This window comes from Tetrao urogallus (genome assembly GCF_951394365.1).
Source record: "Tetrao urogallus genome assembly, chromosome: 26".
Classification (NCBI taxonomy): Eukaryota; Metazoa; Chordata; class Aves; order Galliformes; family Phasianidae; genus Tetrao; species Tetrao urogallus.
In genome coordinates this window covers 2,980,000-3,004,371 of record NC_136839.1, presented here as the reverse complement: position 1 = coordinate 3,004,371, position 24,372 = coordinate 2,980,000, and the positions used below count along the sequence as shown (strand labels likewise).

Here is a 24,372-nt window from a genome sequence, read left to right as displayed (position 1 = left end):
GGGTGAGGGAGGGCTCAGTCCCAGAGGGCTGTGGGCGCGGCCCCGACCCGCTGGAGCTCAGGGAGTGATGGAACACCGCTCTCAGCCACTGGGTTCGGGTAGTCGGACACCGATCCTCGCGGGTGCCTCTCTGTGTAGAATCTGTGATTCTACAGCGCCGAGGGAACCACCTCAGCTCAGCCCTCCCGGCTTCCCGCCGCTGCCGCCCCACGTGACACTCCCTTCCCGCCCAGTCCCCTCTCGGGTCGGACTCGGGGCGGGACTTCCGCTTCCGGCGGCACCCTATCCGTCATGGCGGCGCCCAGCGAGGCGCCGGAGCGGCGGCGGCCCTTCGGGAGGCGCTTCCTCACCGACCCCGCCCGCCTCTTCCAGCATAACGCCTGGTGAGGGCGGTCGCGGCCTCCCCGTCCCCGCGGGGTCCTCTCGTTCGCTTCCCTGCCTGCCCCGTGGTGCCTCTCTGCGTTCTACAGGGCTTGGTGCGCTGTCCGCGGCCTGCGCTCCCCAAGTATCGCTCCTTGCCGGCTCCTCTGCTCGGTTTAAGAGTTGTTCTTACTTCTCTCTCTGCGCCGAGCTGTCGGGACAGCCGTGGGGGTGGGGCTGTGAGGGGGTGGGAGCGCCCGGAGATGAGGAGGGGCCCGGCCCTGGGTAGCGCTCATCCCTTTGGTCCTGAACTTGGCTTGGTGGAGGCGGTCAGGATCCAGCAGGCGCCCTCCGTACGTCGGGATTCTCCTCATTGCTGCACTGCTTCGAGGCAATCGTTGCCCCATCCTTGGAGGCGTTCAAGGCCAGGTTGGATGGGGCCCTGGGCAGTCTGGTCTGGTATTAAATGTGGAGGTTGGTGGCCCTGCGTGTGGCTGGGGGTTGGAGATTCATGATCCTTGAGGTCCTTTCCAACCCTGGCCATTTTGCGATTCTGTTCTGTTGCTGTAGCTCTCAAAGGCTTACGACTCTTTAAGATCTGCATGCACGTGCAGCTAACGTATAAACTGAATGAAGATAAATTCACCCATTCACTGCCATGTGATGCTGTGAGGTCATGCCAGGTGTTAGGGTGGAGCAGGTGTTCGCTTGTAGTAAGCTGTATTTTTGAGAGATATAGGTGCCCAAATTCTTGAATTTCCTGGGAACTGAAGGTATTTTGCACTTCTAAAGTAAATATATCTACCTCAGGTCTCTGGTTGCTGTGTACTGTTGAAAATTGGCTGTGCTTAAGCTGTAATAAAGTAATGTGTGCATGCATCAGCTTGTCATTCATTTTGGGACTTACAGAGTGTCCTCAATGGTATTTCCCTGCAGAAATTCCTAATAATCAGACACAAAACTTAAGGCTTTGTTTTGCTAATTAACATCAAAAGGCCAGTTCTTTCTGAGGCCAGAGTAGTTCTTGATCCTTGTATTCTGTTTTTCATTCACTTGTTTTAAAGAAAAAAAAAAAAAAAAAAAAAAAAAAAAGTCAGGTGAATCATCTTAATGACTGCACAACTTGGTATGCACGTTTAAGTTATTAATAGGTTCTTAATGCTTATTTTTTGTGTAATTGGATTTAATATAATCACCTTCCAAATAACCCTAGCTGCTCTTTCCTTTTAACCTGAAAATAAGAGTGTAATTTTTGAAGATGGTTAAATGAAATGCACATTTTGCTGACCTGCTTGAGTAAAAGTAGTTGCCTGCATGGGATCAGTGTTTTGTTCTCCATATGGGAAAGGCAGCTCCTCTCCAAAGAGGCTTATTTGTGCTGAGTGGTTTTGCAGTAAGGATTTAGTTCTCCTAAACTTAGCTGACCATCAAACAGGTAAAATGGTTAGAAAACAGATTTGGTGTCTCTTAGGATCCCTTCCTGTTTTGCCTTTTCAATGCTGCAAGTGCAGCTCGTTCAGAACTGGCAGCTGCCCTCCCGTCTGGTAACTGTTACATTGCTGGAGTTGGAGATGGCAGAAAAGCCCCACAGCTGTCCATTTGGAGAGCTATCTAAAACTCTTCTTCTCTGTCTCTGCCTCACAATTCCCAGCTGAGAAGTTCGTTTAATTTTTACAACAGGGATAATGTGGAATGGTCAGAAGAGCAGGAAGCCACTGCCAGGAGTAAAGTTCAAGAGAACAGCTCACAGCTATTGCCACAAGATAAACAAGGTACTTTTAGATGTTACTGTAATGTGTACGTCTTGACTTGTGTGCACAGCAGCAGAAGAGTCTGGCCAGAGTTATGTTTGCATCTTCATTTATTCATTTTTCCTCCACTGTCTTCAGAATACATTATCTAGCACCTAGCAGGGGAAGAATGACAGAGGAGGAATCTTTCTGTCCTGTTTACCTTTTTGTGACTGTTGCACCTTCTGTTGAGGATCGTTCCACAGGAGTAAAGTGACTCCTTTGGTTGAGAGGAGTCATCTTGGCTTGAAATTCTTTGTTTATGTTGTGCACTCTGAAGCACTTGTTACTGTTTCCTGTCAACAAACTTCTTTCAATACAGTGCAACAGCTTCAGTTAGTGTTTCACTGTTCAAAGCTTAACATACAACAGTTAATCTTTTGTTTGTTTGCATGTTGCAAGCACTTTTTCTTTTAAGAGGATCTAATAAAGTAGTATTGGTATACAGCTCGACCAAGTTCACAAACAGCATGGTAATGATTAATTCTGAAGTGAAGGAGAATGATTTTATCCTGATTGGAGTGTTAATCGTCAGAAGTTACTTGGTAGTGAAGTTACTTGCTTGAAGCAGTTGTGGGGTTGGTTAATTTTGCATCTTTCCTCCACGCAGGTTAGATACATCAGGTCCTTCAGATGATGGTGAAATGATATCCTGTTCTTCAGTATGAAAAGATGCTTGTTTATGATAATCTTGTTATATTCTGCTGAGCTCTGGGATGGATCCACTCCTTTTGTTCACATTAAATTGACTGTGCCATCTGTAAGGCGATGCTGAACACTACTGGAGCTGTTCAGACACTTCCCATATAGCTTCCAGTTGTGTTCACAATAGCAAACTTAATTATACCAAGGAGCAGTCCTCCTCATTTCTTGGATTCCCAGAAGTATCCAGCCGTTTCTATTGTGATAACCATTGTGTTGAGTTCATTTTAAAATCTGGTTAACATTAAAGGGTGCTTTCTGTCATGCTTTGAGAACATATATACAAATATGAAATTGTGGAGAAATTTGATGTTAGAGCAGTTTGTCAGGTCTTCATGATGTATTTCCCAGGCTGAACAATGGGGGCCAGTCAAATTTTGATGGCTGCTATTCAGTAGGAAGCATGTGGAGACAATGGGAAGGCTGAAACATAGGGAAGTCAACTCAGCCAAACGTGCCTGAGGGGTCTGGTATTTTGAGAATCAGAAATGTCCAAGCAGGAGAACAAAGACGGGCTATTGGTCATTATGGCTGCATTATTCTTTGGACGACTTGAGCTGTCAGAATTTATTCTGAAGGAGAGAAGTTCTGCTGCTCTATAGAAGGTGTATCTGCTGTCTGGGAGCAGGGAAAGAAGAGGAAGTGTTGCTTGGTTTTCTTTTGAAGCTCCATAATTAGCCTCCGTGCGAATCAGAGGATCTGTAATTCTCTTCCTGACTTTTGAAAACAGTTTGTTTTGTTTACAAATCTTCTGCAATGTAAAAGGGTGAGTATGGGCTTGACTTTGGGGCTGTCCTTACACAACTGTGCAGAAAGGTCAGAAGTCCTTATCGAGTCTCTGGAGGAATCAGACTCACATGCCAGTGTCCTTATGAGCTAATACTACAAAAAGGATCTTGAAGCAAATATGTTGCAAACTGTTCTGGTGCGAGTTGTGCAGGAATTCAGACTGAAATGTTAATATGGTCATTTTTAATCCTGTTTCTTGCATATTCAGCTGGACCTTGAGTTCTTGTATTTATTTTGCTACCGATCCTCAATTCCAGTGCTTTGCAAATGAACTTCAAATAAAGCTTCCACACATGTTAGGTGGAAGATAGCAGCTCTTCAATAGCATCCAACAGAATTTCACAATAATTTAACATAGGATGAGGAAAAAATCTGGGTAATCTGAAGTGACTGGCTTGGAATATTGCCACAGTTTCTGAGGTAAACATCCTGTTTTCATCAGAGCCTGTCACGGCACCTTCAGGGATCAGCAGGAGTCAGGACTTCATCTCTTTGTTAGCTGAAAGGGTTTCCAACCCCAGCAGCCTCGTGTATCCCTTCTCCCAAAGGAACAAGTGACAGTTCAGGAGGGAGTGCACCAGAGACTGAATCAATAACCCTCATTCCTCTGTCATTAGTAGTCATTGACTGCCTTCTCTGCAAATGATGATCAGACCTGACCCCACTTACTTTGAGGTACAGTGAGATCATGACACAAACTTATGCTTTAGTCTACAGTTTTGTTCAGCTTGTTGTTTAAGGACAAAGCTGCTTAAAAGGAGAAAATGCTCATAGTCGAGGTGAAGAGATTATTTTTATAAATGGCTCTTTGTACTGCAGGGATAATTATACAGATGACTCTAATTTTGTTAGATCATGGCTTCATAAGTGTTCTGATTGTCTGTAATATTTATCTTGCTCCTGGATTGTATTTAGTAGGTGTGAAAATAATACTGCTCGCTGTTTGAAGTTAATTCTTACCCATTTTGGTCTATCCACCTTGGCTCTGTGCTGTTACTTTAGTGGTAGTAGTCACTTATTTGATTCCTCTCATTTGCTGTAATTTCATGTGATGCTCTAACCTGCACAGAACCATGGTGGAAAAAAAAGTGCTGCAGACTGGACTCCAAGAGTATTTGTTCAAAACATGATGTGCTGTAATCTTGGAGTGTTTGTAAATGCTAACTGGGCTTTATGCTGGGCCAGTAGAGTTGACCAAGTTTTGTGTTTCTCAGTCTGAAAATAGAAGTAACACGTCAGACTTCAGCTCCAGGCACTTGTCACAGAATTCCTTAGTAGATTTAAGTGTTTCACTTCGTGTCATCAGGCTCCAAATGAATTACTCCTTGAACTGAATAGGTTAGTGTTAGAAATGAAAGTAAAACATGGATATCTTCATTCCAGTCTACTTCAAAGAGGGCTTTTCTGTTGCCAGCTTTCTTTAAATCCTTCATTTAAACCCTACCAAGACCCCTCCTTTTCTATCTATTTTTGCTTTTTTTTTTTTTTTTTTTTAATTCCTAACAAAATGTCAGGAAGGAGGCAGGTTGAGAGTTCAGGTGAGAGGGTACAACTTAAATCAAGGTGATTTTCAGTCAATAATCATACTTATTAAAGCAGATGATTACTGAGTAGATGTCTGCAGTGATCCCTGACTGTCTGAGCTGATTAAACTGACACCTTTCTGATTTGACTGCTGGTGATGTTTTTGTTTGTGTTTACAGAGGAATATGAGGTGAATGCTAAGAGATACTGGGATGACTTTTATAAGATCCATGAAAATGGCTTCTTCAAGGACAGGCACTGGCTGTTCACTGAATTTCCTGAGCTGGCACCAAATAGGAACCAGAGTCAAAATGAGGATTCTCTGTGTGAATTTAGCTGCAAAGATGTACCCAAAAATGAAGGGCTGGGAAGCTGTGAAAATGGACATTGCACGGTAGAAACCAGAGCAGAGAATCAGTTAAACCTGTTAAAAAGCAGGTCTAGATTCTGTGCAGAAGAGCTGGCTCCACAGAAGCTGAAACAAAGTGATGAAGATTTCCCAGGATCTTCTGCTTCTTATCGTATATTAGAGGTAATAGCTATAAAACAATGGATCACACATTGAGTGGTGTCTTGTATGAATGTTTGTGTGACTGAGTGATGGATATAAAAATATGCATCATGGCAAACACGTGAGTGGGAAGATCAACTTACATCAGTAAAGAGAGAGGGCAGCTTAGAACTGCTGGGACTCTTGGTTTGGACTGTATACACAGAGCACAAGGACAAGTTTTCAAGTTTAAAATAAAAACTCTAATCTGATGTTGAAACAAGATTTTAAATGTCATCTTCTCTATAAGGGGCTGATTCTTTTATTTGTCTGTATAAATCTTGTATGGTTTTGATGTCTGTGCTGATTCTTTTTTGTCCTGGGAGGTGTGAAATGGAGTAATGAAACCAAGAATGTAGAGATGCTGTTTGTTCAGGACCTTATGTTCCATCTCATAACAGGAAATCTCGGATTAACGTAGGGTATCATGCTTGTCCAGGTCAGATTTCTAGTACTTACAAATATTAGTCCCCTGATTGCTCATGAAGACCTTTTGCTCTGCCACCTATAGTTTGTTCAGTGTAGATATCACCGTTTTTGTTGAGTGCTCCTGTTCTGTGGAAACTGTCCTTCTAGGGAGAATTAGTAGAAAGAGTCCTTCAGATCTGCCTTTAATCTGAGCCCTTGAGACTTCCTCAGACAAATGTTCTTGGGATTTGGTGGCTTTCCTGTCTGTCTTAATATTCTCACTGCCATATGTCACTCTGTGCCCTTTGTGTTTTTTTCTTCTCAGACTTTCAATTTTACTGATTTATGACGTTATTTAGACATAGAAGTATTCTAAACCCAGTTGTGTGAGACCTCAAATGGGTCTTCAGATGGGAGCAGGCATAAGAAGTAACAAAGTATAATCATTGTAGGCCTAATTTGTAAATTGACGGAGAGCCATCTAGTGAGGGTAACTCTGAAACAACAGATTATAGTTATAGCAAAGCAAACTTCTTTTTCTGTTGCTCTGATTTTTCTGGGGAAGGGAATGTAACTAATCTATGCTTTTTTTCTAGTGCTTCAGTGACTCATACATACTGGTTGCTATGCTTGGGATGCTAGCAATAACCATTTTCAGAAGAGTAGCACTGTACAGTTTGTTAGTAAGACTTCTAGAACTGAACTGGTTTCCCACAGTGCTTGTATGTAAGCCTGCTCCACAGTGCTGAGCATATTCAGATCCTGCAGTGATATTTGCAAATGGTCACTGCTGTGCTCATTTCTTACTTCTGAGATGCACTTTGTTTTGTGGCTGTAGAGAGTTGATTTGGAATCGGCTGCATGGGATGTGTTGAAGGAATAATTTTCATTCTGTGCACGTCTGCTTTGTTTGTGCAGGTTGGCTGTGGTGCTGGAAATACAGTTTTCCCAATTTTACAGACCAACAAGTAAGTAGTTCTCATGAAGTTTTTACCTGTGTGATAAAGCAGCCCCTGAGAAAGGATAGGAAAGCTTGCTTATTTTCTTAGACAGCCTCGTGTTGAAAGGCCAGATGTAACTGAGAAATTATACGAGTCTTCAAATAATTATGTTTTGAGCCTGCAAGTCTTTGGTCTTAAAATACAAACGTACGTGTCTCGTTCTAAAGCATTTTCATACAGGCTTTAGTATTTCTCCTTCTGAAGGAAAAGTAAGCAGTCAGTTCCATGTTAGAATAACTGAGGCATAAAAGAGCAAAGTGATGAACCAGATTTTGCACAGCAGATAAGAGACAGACAGACTGAGACTAAAGGCTAGGATTTCAGACTCTCAATGTTGTTCTCTGTGTGTTTGAGACACTTCTGTAGTTCCTGTGCAACACCTTTCTATACGTGATGACTGTGTCCTTTATTTATTGCAGTGATCCAGGCCTTTTTGTTTATTGCTGTGACTTTTCTACGACAGCCGTGGATCTCGTCCAGGTAAACTCAACGATGACTTATGAAGGTAGGAAGTACATGGTGCCAGTTGCACACTGACGTAAATATATCGTGGCAGCCATCAGCTGTGTAGCTGTTTTGGCAGCTTGCTATTTTAGCTAGCCCTGGTGCTGACCCTTGTACTGGTAAATCAAGAAAAAGAGCCATCAAAGACTGTAGAAATGAGGGAAGCAAGAATCCTCGCAACGTCCCATTGGCAGCAGACGAGTCAGCCAGATTTCCTTTCCCCTGTGGTTGGCAGCACTTTTTTTTTTAATGCAGTGGTCTTTTAGTTGAGTAACTGCTGAACCTTGAAAACGTTTCAGGCTATTTTTTAACAGCAACTGAAGTTGTGTTTGATTTGTGCATGTATTATTAGCACTGCAGTACTGCAAGTGGTAGGAGTGCTTCTGCACAGACAGCTGAGGACAGGTACTGTGAAGCAAAAGGCTGGGATTTAGACAAAGGACAAATACTGCTAACAAAATTCAGGTCAGAACAGAGCTGGGAATGAGTCTGTGAAGTATCAAATGTAATCAGTCATTTCGTGAGATGGAATGGGGGGCACAGCAGCAGATCCAGCGTGTCATTGTATCCTCAAAGCTGATAAAAGTACTTATAGGAATTACTACAATCCATAGCAACAGCTCTCAAAAATTAAATGGCTTCTAGAAATCTACTTGTGATTTTATGAGTGTAACTTTATGGTGCTGGGTCTGATGTTTGGGATATTGGAAGTCAACTTGCTTTTTGAAATGAAATGTAGACTACTAATGTCTGCTAATGCTGTAATATCTTCTCTTAAATACAGAGCAACGTGGAATATGATTCTTCTCGCTGCTTTGCATTTGTCCATGACCTCTGCAATGACCAAAGTCCCTTCCCAATGCCAGATGAAAGCCTTGACATTGTCATTCTCATCTTTGTCCTCTCAGCGATTCTCCCAGAGAAGTAAGTTAAAAATTCCTTCTGTGTCCAAATACACACAGAACTGGAGGTCTTTATTAGGCAAACATAAAAAGAGCAGAGATGAAGAAAAAACTTTAATTGTTGAAGCCTTGCTGATGCCAGGTGGGAAATACTTGTCATGCTGTTGTACCTTCTTCCATTTCATCCAGTTTAGCTAAGGCTTTTTAGTAATCTGTTGAAGTTATACCAACATAACCTACTTCAAAGACTTAAAATTCCCTGGTGCTCTCTCTCTAATCTTAATATGTCTCAAATTCTTCATCTCCACAGCTTTACTACTTCATCGATACAGTTTTACAGTCGTATCAAGGACTAAAACAGCCTGCATTACTGATGTATTTTGAAGGTTGCACCTCTGTTCTGTGCACCAGCGAGCAATGTCAGGAATATCAAGAAGACTCTTCTACTTCATTCACTTTTTGCCAAGTGATCCCATCCCAAAATTGAAAAAAAAAAAAAAAAAACAAACCAAAAAACAAAAAAAACCCTGAACTGACTGATAAATAACCTCACTGTACTCTTTAATGTTGCTGCATGAGATCTCCCTAGATCTTTAAGTTAAGGAGACTGGTAGCTTTCTACATAATGAATTATTTAGTTTCAGCACTTGCTTGATAATACAGTGATCTGCGTGCTGTGCCAATCCATATCTTTATGTAATCAACATATAAATAAGGAAATATTTAAGGATTTGACCAACTTTGTTATAAACATGGTGCAGAGAGACTGTTAGCTGTTGAATACCTGAGTTATTGTTAGTATGAACTCTGCAAGAGCAGGAAAGAAAGAGAATCTTGTTAAATGAAACGTGTCTACTTGCAGCAGAATATATAGATGTTTGGCAGGTAGTGATAGACAATGAATAATGGGAAAATACTCTTGAATTCTTAGCAGTACTTGAAGATTAGGCTGATGGAGCTGAACCTGCAGTGGAATGTATGGAGAAACTAGGAGAGTCAGTGCAGAAGTTGTCAGAAAGTTTTCGGGTGCTGATGTGTGTCACAGCTTTTCTAGTTACGTGTAAAGCTTCAAAGTAGATTCCTTTACATCAAGGAAAATTCAAGTTGGTTCTTTGACTGGTCCAGTTTTCCATCAAGCTCTGCAAGTGGAATTTGCAGGTTCTTTGTTCTGGCAAATTCAGTTACAGGGTAGGTATAGGTTTGAAGTGCTGAATGGCTGTAGTTGTGGTCTTGCTGCGGTCACAGTTGCTCCTCTGTTCTGAACAGCAGCCACACCACGCAGTCAGCACTCATTTTTGGGAGGTGCACTTCTGGACCGTTAGGTTCAGAGAGTAGATGAATTTCTCATACGTGAGGTGGTGAGAAGGGAGGGTTCAGAAAACAGTTTATAAAAGTAGTGATCCTAGTGTGACAGTGTGCTGTGACCTAGCAGAATGGATCGACAGAGGCAAATAAATAACTTTAAAAACTCCTGTTCTCCCTTCCTTATTCCCTTTGGCTTTATTTTGCAGCATTTTTTTTTCTTCAAATTCACTTTTTGTTTGCTTTACAGAAACCACTGGAGCTATTTTTGCAATTATTAGGAGAGAGCAATTAATCTGTGCTGTGTCAGGCTAAACTGAAGAAGGGGAGGAAAAAAAAAGGCAGAATTGGCAACTAAGATAAAAATGGTGACCAGATAAAAGTCAACCCACCCCAGTCTGACAGAGCTCAGAAAATTTCAAATGTTGGTAGCTTTTATATGAAGATGTAACAGATGTGAAACTTCATGCTTTCTTTTGGGAAAGTAGGCTAAACGAACAGGCTTGATTTTTGCAGACTGCTGAATACGGCCATTTTGTTCGTTCCTCAGGATGCAGCGTGTCATTAACAAACTGAGTCGCCTTCTGAAACCTGGAGGAGTGATTTTGTTACGAGATTATGGCCGTTACGACCTAGCCCAGCTTCGGTTCAAGAGAGGTATTTTCATTTCCCATGGGGAGCTTTTACAGCTCTCTAATAGATTATGCTTCTCTGGAGTAATGTCTGCCCTGTTTGGGAGGCAGCTCATTAATTCCCCTTAAGCACAGCGTGTGCTGGGAGGAGAAGTGCCTCTGTCTTTATATGCAGCAGTAGTTTGTTTTTAAATGATAGCTGGTAACTGTTTAAATCCCTCTTGCCCTCAGGTCAGTGTCTGTCTGCTAACTTCTATGTGAGAGGTGATGGCACCAGAGTCTATTTCTTCACCCAAGGTAGGAGGCTGGAAGACACATCCTCACCTCTTTTTGTCCCTGTGCACCCAAGTTTTGTTGCTAGCTCTTTCCAGCCAGTTTTTCTTGGAGCAGTGTGAAATGTGAAGTGTCTCCCAATCACACAGGGACCTCAGCCTGTCCATTGCTGATGTGAATATGCACAGTGAATTCCTAAGTGGAAAATCTTTTGAAATTAAGACTGGTGTGTGTGCTATGCTGAGAGGAATGGAAGTGGAGACATTCTCTTGAGTCTTGTTACCTGAGGAATAAGCAGTCAGGTGAACACAACTGGAGGGAACTTCTCTTAACTTTACTGTTTTCACACAATGGAACATGAGTAGCATGGTTCTATGCGGAGCTGGGGCTGGCTCCTTAGTTCCATCCAGTATTTAAAAGAAGGTTATAAACAGGAGGGGAATCAATTTTTTTACTCAGATAGGTAGTGTTAGGGGAAATGGTTATAAGCTTAAGGAGGGAGGGAGGGTTTAGATTGGATGTCAGGGGGAAGTTCTTCACAGAGAGAGTTGTGAGGTGCTGGAACAAGCTGCCAGTCTGTTTTAGAGCACTGGCACAGCTGCAATGAACAGTTCTGTTCTCCACTGCACAAGTCTCGTTTGTCTCAACAAAATTAACGCTCAACGTATGTTTGGCAAATGCTTCCCTATGTCAATCATCTGATAAAAGAGCACAAGCTAGGACCTGCCAGCTCTTTTCTACAGGAGCTCCATATCAATCACATGCTCCCAAGCTGCATGAATTGAATGCGCTCTGTGCTGCTCGGCAGGACTCAGACTGACTTTGCCCACGGCCACTGTGCTGGGGCACTATGAAACTGATTTGCTTGGTCAGGAATACTTACCAATTTAAGTGTTGCAGCCTTGAGGGCTCTTAGTGCTTTGATTGGGCCCCAACTGGGTGTGTTTTTTTTTAAGCATTTTTTTTTCCAAACATAACCGTAATGAATCCAGTTCCCCTCCAGCCCGTCCAGCAAAGATCTTATTGCCACCATTTTAAAAGCGTACGTCTGATATCTGATCTGGTTCTTTGCTCTTGGAGACTCTGAAATCTCAATGGAGAGGGAGGGGAGGGCTAAGGAATGGATCTGTCCCTACTCACTAGAAGGTTTAATTGGTTACTAGAGGCAATACCAATGTCTGAAACTGCTGTTGTTTTCATCAACTCTCTGTAACTCCAGTTGTCCTCATAATCCCTCTTTCCTTCTTTTGTAGAAGGTAAATTCAAAGGAAACTTATGAGACTGTAGTCTTATTTCCCCCATAAAACAGTAGTTAAGTTCTGTCTGATCTTTACATTTCCCTACCAGACAAAGACCGTGAGTTTCCTCTGGCCCATCTTTCAATTATGTTTAGCCCTCAGCACGAACAGATAACAGTTAAATGAAAGCTGTAGCATCCTTCTCTTCTTCTCTCTGCTTCCAGATGAATTAGATGATCTCTTCACAAGAGCTGGCCTGCAGAAAATACAGAATCTGGTTGATCGTCGACTGCAAGTGAACCGTGGGAAGCAAATGACAATGTATCGAGTTTGGATCCAGTGCAAATACCAAAAGCCTGCTGCCCCTCAGCTGTGAGGAAGCAGGGTCAGATTTTATCCTCTTGGTGGCCATGTGCAGTCTCACCCTGGTGAGATTCTTCGTTGAGGAAGTCAGCGTGCACAGAACCTCAGTGCCTTGTATAGCACCTAGCATCACTTCAAATGAGTTTTGCTAAGGACAGATGGTCCAGGAGGAGACCAACCAGTATTTAAGGTGTCTTGCTACTGGGCTGGATTTTTAAAGTTTATAATTTTTAACAACATAAGAAAGTCATGCTAAGAGCAGCTGAGCAAGTTGAGTAGCAAGCCTCTCTTCCTGTGGACTTCTGCATGAAACAAGATCTTCAACCTTGTCTCTGTGTTGTGTACTCTTGTTCTTTTGTTCCCAAGACACAGTTGGTAAATCAGATTTCCTTTGCAGCTGGTTACTAGGTACAATATGGATCCCTTTGTCAACTTATCTCATGCAGTTCTCTTCCAGTTCTTCAGATTTGTGCAGATCCACCAGTTAAAATACATTTATTGAGGACATGAACTGAGAGCATGCTTGTTTCTCTGTGCCACTTTCCTGGTGGGCAGATAACCTGTGGAGAACGCAGATTATTGCTCTTCCTGTCTTTGAGATTGTTTGTAGAGGAAGCAGCACACTGTAGCTCAGGTGCTGCGAATTCACATCGGATAGAGTTCAACCTTTCAGAAATGGGAGGTTGATGCCATTTCTGAAGCACCTCCAGAGTGCAGAGGGACAAAAGCAGCTTGTGGGACCAGAGTTTGCTCAGAATCCATTACCTGCTTTTTCTGCCTGAACAGTCAAGAAGTGTTCTTGCTTGTGACCTGGTTCTGCAGCCAGCTGCACTGCCCTGTCATGGTGATGTGCTCAACCAAAGAAGGCAAGGCACTTGTCTTTGATAAGAAATCTAAAGAATGTCTACCAACGTTTGATTTCTTAAAGGAAACCAAGTGTGGCTTTCTGAAGGTATTACCCCACTTTTGACAGCTAACAACTTTTATTCCATTTGGTTTATTTGGTTACTTTTAGGATGTGGGACAATGGATGTTAGAATAAATTCTGAGGTAACGTTTTTCATTGCTGGTTTGAGCAATAGAAATGAAGCTTCCACAGAAACTCACATGCCTGTAGGCACTTGATCTGAAGGATTTCAGCCACTGTTGGGTAACTACTGATTTTTTATTTATTTTTTCCTTGAAGAAACAACACCTACTAAGTGTGCACCATCAGCTGCAGAGCACTTTGTGCTGTGCATAGCATGCAGATTTTGTTATCTGGACACTAGTATTAATAGTTTACAGTTGCCTAAGAATAACTGTCGACTGTAAGGACACATAGATGATGAAATAAGTGCTCTCTTGAGATGGAGGAGAGAGTAAAAAGCTGACAAAATGCCATTGCTGTATTTGGAGGGTCTGCAGGAGTTTTCCAGGAGCATCCTTTTGGAAGGGGCATGCTCTTTGCTAGGCATGTGGTAGCACAATGGGTTCATAACTTCCACATCACTGTGTCACCCCACAGTGAATAGTTTGTCTTCTAATGCAGGCTTCCTGGGTCAGGCCATTTCAGCCCTTGCTGTGGAATCAAAGAGTTGGGAAGAGAATTCTTGTTCAATTGGTTATAGTGTATATTATGTGAAGGATTCTCTTCCCAGTTATTTTTTTTCTAAAATGCTAGCAGACTTTCCAGCATTTCCAAATGACATAAAAAATGAGGCTTGAAGCAGTTGTTTTTTGGGGTGGAGGGGGGCAGGGGAGGGGAAGACATAAAATGGTTTTGCTTCATAGCAATTTTGTGGCCTTTTATGCTTCTCCATTTCCTGCCTTTTTTAGTAGAGGAAACTCAAAAATCATACCTTGCTACTGTCCTGCCCTTGATGGATCTTCAGTAGGGTTCAGGAGTCAAAGCATGAATGTAGCAATGCTTGGGAGGAATTCCTTAACTCTCCAAATCTTGCCTGTAAGCCTATGGGCTTGAAATGCTGAAAGAAACAATATTAAAGGCAAGAGAAAATGCCAGTGAGATTCTGGATTCCCCTTCCATCCCTTCCACTTGCCTCTAACATATTTATCTTCTGTTGGCCACGTGTTTGACCCAACCCAGGAGTTATGCAGCCACTGTTATGTTTTTGTGCTAGGCCTACAAAGTCTGGTCCCCAGCAAGGCTGGGAACTCAAAGTCTAGGCAAACTGCTTTTCAAGGCCCCCAGGAGCTGAGCAATTTCATGTCTCCTCATTTTATTCAGGCAAAGAATCAGGCTTAGCAAAAGAAGTGCAGTGAGGGTTTGACATGATGTGATTCATGTAACCAGCTCTGTTGCTTGCTGTGAAACACTTCTGCATGTTACTGGTGCCTTGGGCAGTTCCCTGAGGTCCTTTCCCTCTTGGTCCCTGGAGGGGAGGCCACCTCCTGGGATTGCTTTAACCCCCTGGAAGAAAAATTGGGGTAAACAAGCAGCTTAATTAGTGTGAATTAAAGTAGTTTGAAAAATGCCTTATTAATTATCCGGGGGCTTATATGCAGCACAGGAAAATATGTTTTTAATTATGAACAGGATTTATTTAAAGTTGACGGACTCCCCTTTAAGTTCAAACTCCTGAAAGGGAAGAAATGAAGACTAGCAATTTATTTCTTTCTACTTTGAAGGCTACATCCCAGTTGTCTGCCTGGTTTTGACTTGGGCTTCATGCAAAAACTTGCAGCCCTGTGAGCCTGCAGCCATTCAAGTAGCTCTGCACCTTTCTCAACGTTCTTCATTCTGCTGTAATATTTAAGCAGTCATTGAACACAAACCACGCTGGGCCAACAGGCTTCTGCTTTCAGTCCTTATGGTGCTGTTCAGAGAGCAGCAAGTTAATGGCCTTGAGTTGAGCCAGGCCTCCTACAGACAGATGCCATCTGAGCTTCATGTATGAATGTCTGTCAACTCCCATTCTCTCTGTAGCTGCTACACTCCTGCAACTCCAGGCCTTGCCTCCCACACCACTCTGCTCAGGTACCTTGGTCCTGACTTGCAGCAGCTTCTGCCATTCCCACTTTGAGCCTGCTGAGCAGGCTGGGTTGCACAATGTGTTTCTAGTGCATGCAAAGATTTCTTGAGTTTACTTTCACTACATTTCACTGGTTGTTTTTTTTTTTTTTTTTTTAATCTTCTAAGCAGTGTGACATTAATTTTAAAGCAATTCTGAACACATCTGCTCAAGTTTTGTTCCCAGTGCTCCAGCCTTGTGGTCTGTAGCTGACAGGCATTGCCAGCATAGCTCGTCAAACCTCCCAGGCAGAAGAGATGATTTCATTGCTCTTCAGAGGCGCTGCCCCTGTGATTCTGGAGCCAGACATTGTTGTACTTCAGAAAATCTGGTCCTGGCTCTTGCCAGAGGATGGTGGGTTTCATTGGATGTTTGTAGATTGTTTTGGCTGGAAGGGAATCTTATCATCACCGATTCTGACCCTTTGCATAGCGCTTTCGTGTAGGGATTGTGGCGTTGCGCCCATGACTTGGGCTGAGCCTGAACAAATCCTTCAGAAGGGCTTTCAATCCAGCTGTGATGCTGAGAGTTCCAGCAAATAGCAAGGAACACTGCCTCCTCGGGTATGCATTTCCTCCCACAGCATCCAGATTTCACAGGTGAGCTCTGGAAGCTGGGAGGCAGAAGGGGAGCAAGACAAAGAGAGCAGGAATCTGAGAGTGCTTCTGATATCCTCACTTCAAAAATAAATACGCTGCAAATTCCAGTGAACGTTAGAGCTTCCCTGACAGCACAGGGATGCAGGAGACAGCAGTCACCCTTAAGGATTTTTATGGCTACAACAAGTAATCACCAAATGCTTCTGAAGCAGGCACCATCATCTTCCAAATGCTTTGGCTCCGCCATCTCAGGTTATGTCACCACCATTTCTGGTTGTGTAGTTACTTGCAGAGCTCCAGGATAAATGAAACCTGATTGTTTTCAATGAAAGAGGTGTGAGTAGAATTAACCTCTGTGCATGCCTGTGGCTTCTGTCACTGCGTCGTAACCAAAGCTGAGTGAGCTTTCTTTCTGTTGTCGGTGTTGGGAAGAGCCTTTGGCTGCTTTGCAGTGATTCCCTCCAGGAATCACAGAACCAAACAACTGCACAAATGAGATATGCACAGGTTCTAGTGCCTGGAAGTGAGATTGCTGATGGAGACGAGGCAGCAGGGTCACCTTGAGGGATTTGGTGAGCATCCCTCCATCTCTGTAAAGACGGATGGAGGGAAACTGAGTCATGCAGGGATGGGAAGAGATCTCTTCTTTGTTCTTGTCAGCCAACTGGACATTATTAGTCAGTCTGAGCAGTGCAACTGCTTTTGATTTGGTGCCATGTTACAGAAAAATCATTCTAGAAGAGAATAAGCATGTTTAGGTACTGGGAGAATGTGTTGAATGCCCAGGATCACTTTTGCAGTTGTAGCTATTCATCCTCCCAGACAGGGGTGTGTGCTTGGCACACATCTTTTTTTACAGCTATCTGTAGGGTTCTCACTTAGTGATGTTGTCACATACGCTTTCAGGGCATGATAGAAATTATTAGAAGTGCAGGGAGGAGGGATGAGTTTTTGGAGGAGGCTCCTGTGAAGCATGGTGCTCTAAAGGGAAAGGAATTGTCAATTCTGTGCTTAATCAGCAAAGCTCTGAAGTTTGTCCTCAACTCCTGCTGAAGGCAGTTAAGTTCCTGCGCTCAACTGCCTTGCAGAATGGGAGCTTGTGTTGCAGAGAAAGTGGGACACACGGCAGGAAATTATCTGTGCAGGCAACAGCAGTGCTAATTTGAATCAAGTGAAATACAGCTACCTTTGTTATGGAGAGCGCAAGCCCAGAAGTGAGGGGTGTGATTGGAGATGTCGTCCCTCAGAAGGCTTTTGCTTTTGAAAATGTGGGTTTTGACCCCTACACAGATGTGACAACAGTTGGATGAGTGGGACCTGGTTGTGGTTGGAAAGCAGCGATGGCAGAGATTGCTAGCACGTGCCTGGAGCTGCCAGCCTGTTGGCTCATGGTGTTTCCAGGAAGAAAGCCTAGTGAGATTTGGACCCTGCTACCCTGACTCATTCAATGCAGAAGCCCCAAAGTCTTCACTGCAAGCAGCAGCATGGAGCATGTGAGCAGCAGCTTGATTTGGGGGAGGAGAGCTAGCATGATTGCTGTATTCAGGTTGTTTTGATGTTTCGTAGTCCGAAGGACTCTTGTAGCTCTCAGGTTTTCAGTTTATTTGGGGGCTGAGGAGTATTGGGGCCAATTTGAAGCCAAACCTTTGGCTTGTGAAATGCTCTTTCAGCTGATGTGGAACGGAAAGCTGCTGTTTGCAGTCCTGGGTCGTGGGGGCCAGGCTCACACCCCTGTGCATGAGGCATACCAGGGCATCTTCTGCACAGCTGGAGGTGGAGAAGGTGCCACCCTTCTCTGGGGTTATTGGATGGGTTTCCTCATTTAGAGGAAAAAATGGCTGCTCTCCCCTCAGACTGCTGCTTTATCCAAGCACCAGGCACTGCTCTTGGTCCCGCTCCTCAAGACAGATCCACCTAGGCAGATGCACTTCACTACTTTAATTACACAGCTGTGCATTTTTCCTGTATTCATCACCAAGGGTGGACGTGAAGAAGTCGATCAAGGTTGCGTGGAAGACTAAATCTAACTCTTCCTTAACTTCTGTAGTGACTTCTTCCCTACTGAGACAACCCTCACTGTGAAGGTTGGTGTGTATTTACACATAGAGGCTGAATATACTGCCAAAAATATGCATGCAGTAACTCCAGCTTTACAATGGGATGTTGATTTAATTTTCCTCTTACACAAATCTGAGAGCAGTTTGTTTAATAGAGGCTTTCACAAAGCCCTGTAAGGTAGGGTGTTATTATGCCTGTTTTAAACAGGAGGAAGAGAAGCAGAGGACGAATCCTGCAGAGAATAATATTCTCTTGTATTCTAGGAAGTAGCAGTGAATGAGGATGGGGAAAGGTTTGCTGCACATAGAGGAAAATCACACCATTTCTGGAGCGTGCAGAACAAACAATGGATTTCACTGATGCCATGTGCTTTGGAGAAGTGAACGTGGTCACGGAGGTATTCGTATCCTACCTGTGAGTTTTGGCTGGGGTGCTTCCTCCAGGCAGGCAGGACACGCGCTGCCTTGGCTCAGGCACTGCTCTGAGGTTGTGCTCTGCTTGCTGCAAGCGTGGAGATTGTGTGAGCTGGATGCTTTCCTACTGGGTTCGGGTATCAGAGCCTCCCTAATGGGATACCTGAAGGTGTAGACAGAGGGAGGGGCAGGAAAAACCTCCTAGATAAACTCCATTGTGTGGGAGGGCGGAGGCTCCGAATGGCCTCAGGAAGGAGTCAGGTGATGGCATGTTATCTTGGAGCAGCTTTCTCCCCGTCTAATGAAAATGAGAAGAGACCCTTTTAACTTTCCTAGCGAGGGAAGGGCTGTGCTGGAGCCTTACTACATACTAGAGAATCCACGCAGGGGTGAGCTGTATTGAATGCCCTGTGTCTGACAAACTCTCCAGTTGCAGCGCGGTAGGACAGCCTGCTCTGCAGGCAGGGCTTGGCCTCTTCTGGATGTGATGCCTCGAGGTGAGATCATCCCCCAGTGCTAAATCCATAAGAAACCTGTTGAGTGAACTGATTTTGTTTTTTTCCATCTCAACAGCTGTAAAATTTCCAGATTTGAGATCACCGATGACAGCTTTCATGCCTTAAAGGTTGAGGCAATTTGGTGCTTTCCTCGGGTCCTGGATTGCTGCTAGCGCAGAGGGATCTCAGCTCTCCTTTTTCTGTGTGCTATGTTATGTCAGTGCATTCCTACACCTCACGGCTGTACAGAAACACGAGGAAAAATGCAGTTAGAATCTTTTACAAGCCTGGAAAGCAAAGGCAAAGCACTGATAACACACACACACACACAAAAAGAAAAAAAAAAAAAAAAGATAACAACCTTCAGATATTTTATCTTCAAAATTCATGACAAAGAACTTGTTAGACGCTGCGTTGCCTTATCTCTAAAATCTCAGCACATTTTTTGCCAAATCTAACGTTGGTTCAGAGCACAGCAGCGCTGTAAAGGTTTTGCTCTCCTTTTTGCTAAGCACGGTGCTGGCTGGAGGAAGCTCCAGTTGAATTCAGTGACAAAATGGCTGCGGCAGCCGAGTAGTTCTTCCAAACCGTGATAGAAGCGTAACATGCCAAAGATATTGCTGACATCCAGGGAGAGAAAACGGGAGTGCTGCCACGGGGGGATGCAGCGGGAAGCTTTGCTGCTGGCTGATGGCAGACCTGGAGAGCAGGATGCTGTATGGAGGGATCTGGCACAGATGAGGGTGTAGGAGGGCTGGCTTGCCCCCACGGATGAGATAATATTTGGTCAGCCCTGTACGTCCTGCATTGCTCATAGTCGCCCTGCCCGCCAGCTTTCAAAGCAGCTCCTCTAAAAGGATCGGTGTGTCGGAGCTGCAGCATCTCACGTGGAAATGGGGGAAAAGTGAGGAGTGTTTGTGTGCCGTGCAGGTTTACTGCGTGAAGAATGGAAGGTTTATTGCATGAGGATTCTTAGAGATCCAAATACTCCAAATCCACTGAATACTGCAGCTTGAGATAACCAGGCTTCATTTTCCAATTGTTTTATTATGTTTATATGTTCTTAAAAGTAGTATCTTCATGTTTGATGCTAGAGCTTCAGATTGAATTGGATATTTTCTTATACAACATGTTTAAATTCTTCCACATCCCAACCACTTTGAATCACCAAACCTTTCCCTGCTCAAACAAAGTCACAAACAGCTTTTCCACGCAAGGACATCTCATTACGTTCAGTTTTTCTTCTTTAGGAAACAGATTTTTGTCTAGAAAACAAAAACCAAACAAACAAACACCATGTCTCTGCTGAGTCTGAATCTGAGGTATTAAGTCCTACGGGAAAGAATGCCATAACCAAGACCCGAGCTGAACTGTGTCTTATCATCAACCATCAACAAATCCATTTTTACATTGGAGCCCATTGCTGTGCCAGGGCACACAGGCTTGTGCAATAGGAAAGGAAACACTGCATGGGGATGGTGCACCTCTGCTCCGAGTGGTGCTGTGATGGAATACAGCAGGAAAACTTCCAGGATCTCTGACTTAGAGGCTCTGTTGGGGAAAAGTCCCATCGCTGGCCTCTTGCAGAAACTAACTGGTGAGCTCGTCTGTCCCCCATACCTACCGGGCGCTTTGCTGACAGCACACGATGCTCTTAGAGGAAATCTCCAGAATTTCTGCCCACGGCCATAAATGCGGTTACCTGTTGATTCCTTTCCCCTCAACAGCACAGAAAGGCGAGCTGCCTCATCCTATGGGAGCTGGTTTGGTGTCTTGGAAAGGAGCTGTGGCTGCAGATGTTACATGGAAGATAATTTGGGGAGGACAGCATTTGGCTTTGCAGCAGAGATGGGGCTCTACGATGCATATCCCAACCCTTTTGGCAAGGCACAGGAGGGTGGTGTAACCTCAGCTTATTGCTGAAGTAACCACCCACGGCTCCGACTGTGTTGGAGAAAACGTTTGTGTTTGAAATACGTGCTCCAGGTATCCAGGAGCCTTCAGCCTCCCAGGGTCCCCGCCAAAATGACCCCCAGCTCCTCCAGCACACAGAGATGAGGCACAGAGCGGTGGATCCAGCGGTGCAGCATCTGGGTTCCTGTTCAGTGCTCTGAGATCACAAACTGCCCCGTTCAAAGCTCAGCCTGTAGGTGCAGCCGTGAGTGCTGGGATCCCTTCATGGGTCCAACAGCCCCCCAAAGCATCTCCCGCCTCCACCCAAAATCAAATGAAAACAAATGAAATGTATTCATCCTTTTGAACCATGCTAACTGCAAGTGGTACTAATTAGCGCTCCCCTAAATGGCTGTGATTAGTTTAGCAACTAGTTTAGAATATTTACCCTAAACTGTCTCCTCTTTTTTTTTTTAGGGGGGGGGAAGAGGGAAAGCAGGTCGTTTATTTATTTCTTTAACAAATTCCTACTGCTGGCCATGCTGAAAACGTGAATCACGCAGTAGGAGCTGAAGCTGGAGTGGCTCTTCTACAGAAAAAAGAAGAAAAAAAAAAAAGCAGATTAAAGTACAGGAAACCCAGCTCGTGAGATGAGGCAGGCGCCTCGGAAAGCCATTTGCAACACAAAGTTAACGAATAACGCCGGGCTCGGAGCACGATAAATGAACGAGTGCAAAATAACAGAGCTTCCCCCCCATGGTGCTGCAGGAACGGTGGTTTCCCCCCCCCCGAGGGCTGAAGCTCAGCAGTTCCCCTTCTCCCCCCTCCCGCTGTCGGATGGGCTTTGCTTTGGGTGCTCGGTTTTGGGCTCTGACACCCCAACCCAGTGCAGATCCCATCACTGATCCACGCCTGCCTCCCCTCGGACAGGCCTGGCCACTTCCCGACGTGCTGCTTTTTTTTTTTTCCTCTTTTTTAATTTTTTTTTTTTTTTTTTGGTCAATCCTCTTCCTTCTCGCTCGCTTTTCAGAAAGCTGATTCAGCCTTGCAGGCGAGCAGGTTGCACCGGCAGCCAAAGGGGCGACCGCGCTGCCACACCGCCTCTGGAAGAGCTTTTTGCATTTTGATTCTCTTCTTTCTCGTCTTCTCCCCCCCCCTCCCCCCTCCTTTTATTTTTTTTTTATTTTTTTTTTTTCCAATCGCATCGTCTTGGCCTTAGAAAGGCAGCAGCGAGCGCAGAACCGCCGGGCTGTGTCTGATGGCTCCGTCAGCCCCAAGGAAAGGGATGCGAGGGGCAGCCTGGATCCTGGGGGGGGGCTGCATTTAGGATTACATCACGATCCTGGGAGGCTGCGGGGGTGATGAAGGGGGGAGGGCAGGGCCGGGGGGCAGCGGCATGCCCTTAGCCCAGAGGATGGAGCTGCTCCTGGGAGCGGGGTCACTGCTTGACTGGGGAGGATGGGGACATACCCTCACAGACCCCCCCCTCCCCCCCAACTCTCTCTAAGGACACCCTTGGGAGGGGGGTTGGGGGGGTCAGGTCACCCCTAAAGAGGGACAAACGCCCCTAGGGCTGTCCTGACCCCCAGCCCCGCCCACCCCCCGCATTGAGCCTGCTGACCCCACAGCCGACCCTGACCCCCATAGGCCGCCCCCAGCCCCGCCCCGCCCCTCCCCCCACCCCTCCGTACCTGCTGCCCCCCCACCCCAGGCCCGGGCTGCGGCCCCTCCCTCTCCTTAAGCCCCGCCCCCGTCCCACTCGAGGCCACGCCCCCAGCTGACCTGCCCCCCCTCCCCCCCCCTTCCCCCCTCCCGCGCTGACCTGCCCTCCCCCCCCACCCCCCCCTCCGCCCTCTCGCCGCCGTGCAAATCTCGCGAGACGCCGCGCGCTTTCACCACTGTGTGTGCACCAATCGATCCGGGCCGGGCCGGGCCGAACGCCGCGGGAGGGGGAGGGGTGGGAGGGGGAGCACCGGCCCCGCACCTGCCCGCACCGCGCCGCCCCCGCCGAGCGAAGGGTCTCCGCCGCCACCCCCTCCCCCCCCCCCCCCCCCCCCCACCGAACCCCCCCCGCCACCTGCCCGGGCGCCGCACCCGCCGAGCCCTCCCTCGGGCCTTTGTCCTGCCGCGAGGCCTCGCCACCTCTGCCGGCCTTCGCGCGCCGCCCTCGGCCGAGGCTTCTACGCGAGGCCGGGGATCCGCGGCCTAGCTCCGTCCCCGCTCCGCCACCCGAACCGAGGTTCGCCCCCGCCTTCCACCCCCCTTCCCCCCACGCCCCGTTCCGCCGCCGTTCCCTTCCCCTCCGCCCTTCTCCCCCGGGCACCCGCAGCGGCGGCTCACGAGAGGCCGCGGAGCCGCCCCTGGCCTCCCCCTCCCGCCCGTGCCTCTGCCGCCGCCGCAGCAGCAGGTTCCCTCCCTCCCTCCCTCTTCCTCCTCCTCCTCCTCCTCCTCCTCCTCCTGCCCCCGGCGGCGGGATCCGAGCGGTGCCCGGGGAGCGCCGGGCCCGGGCGGGAGGGGAGAGGAGCGGCGGGGCGGCGGCACGAGCAGCAGCGCCAGGTGAGAGAAGCCTGGGGAAGGAGGAGGAGGGAGGAGGAGGAGGAGGAAGAAGAGAGGGGGGGCGGTGGGGATCCCCCACCTTCCGTGGGCCGTGGGGGCGGAGGGGGCGGCGGGCAGCGACCACCGGGGGGAGGGAGGGCGGGGTGGCGGCGGAGCGCTGGCCGCTGCTGGCCGCGGCGGGGCCGGGCCGGGGTCAGGCGGAAGGGCCGCGGCCTGTGCGTGCCCCGAGGCGGCGGAGCGAGGCCTGGGCCGCGGGTGTTCGGATCGACGCGAGGCCCCGGTGGGGTGTTGGGGTGTATATGGGGAAGGGAGGTGGGGGGGGGAAGGGTAAGAACGGGGACGGCCCCGGGGGAGCGCGGTGAGGAGGTGAAGAGGTGGGCACGGCCTTTAGATCTCCGGCCTGGCAGCGAGGCGGTGACGGGAGGCGGCAGGCCGAGGCGGTGCAGCGGCTGGGCAGGCTGCTCGAACAACGCGTGCCCGTGTTTGGAGAGAGGGGCCGCGCGTCGCCCCTAAGAGCCGTCGGGAGGAGGGCAGGGAGGGGATGCCATCCGCTGCCACCAGGGATGGATGGATGGGTGGGTGGGTGGACGAGGGCTTTCCCCAGACCCCTGCGGGCAGAGGGGCTCAGGGCTGGGGGCGGTTTGGTGCGACCCCTTCCCAGCCGGGCTGCCCCTTCCCCAGCCCGGCATCCCCGCTGTTCCATCCCCATAAAGGAGAACAGAGCTCTTGAACACCTTTAGGGCTCGCCTGTCATTTTCCTCACTGCACAGATTTCCTGTTTTGAAAACTAGGCTGATAGCTTTGTTGGAGCAAATAGTAGAAATGGGGTTCTGTGGTGACTGCGTTTGGTTGTTGAGGCTCGTTGCCGGTTGGGGTGAGCGCTTGTGAATGATTGATTCACTCAGCCCTCTGTAACTTAGAGCTGCAGCATTTGGAGGAAACAGCAGGGACAAAATGGACAGTTAATAAAAGGAACAACTGTATGCTGCCTGATCTAGAGGGCA

At 46.8% G+C, this 24,372-nt stretch overlaps 1 protein-coding gene across 1 annotated transcript; it reads left to right on the top strand.

Annotated features, from left to right (window-relative positions):
* Nucleotides 1-291: 291 nt before the first annotated feature.
* Nucleotides 292-12,351, top strand: METTL2A (methyltransferase 2A, tRNA N3-cytidine; the record flags this gene model as incomplete). The annotated part of the gene is made up of 9 exons (XM_079547225.1): nt 292-383; nt 2,041-2,132; nt 5,345-5,697; nt 7,042-7,091; nt 7,544-7,604; nt 8,413-8,552; nt 10,383-10,489; nt 10,696-10,761; nt 12,200-12,351. 9 exons carry the CDS (start codon nt 292-294, stop codon nt 12,349-12,351), a joined length of 1,113 nt encoding a protein of 370 aa, XP_079403351.1.
* Nucleotides 12,352-24,372: the final 12,021 nt, after the last annotated feature.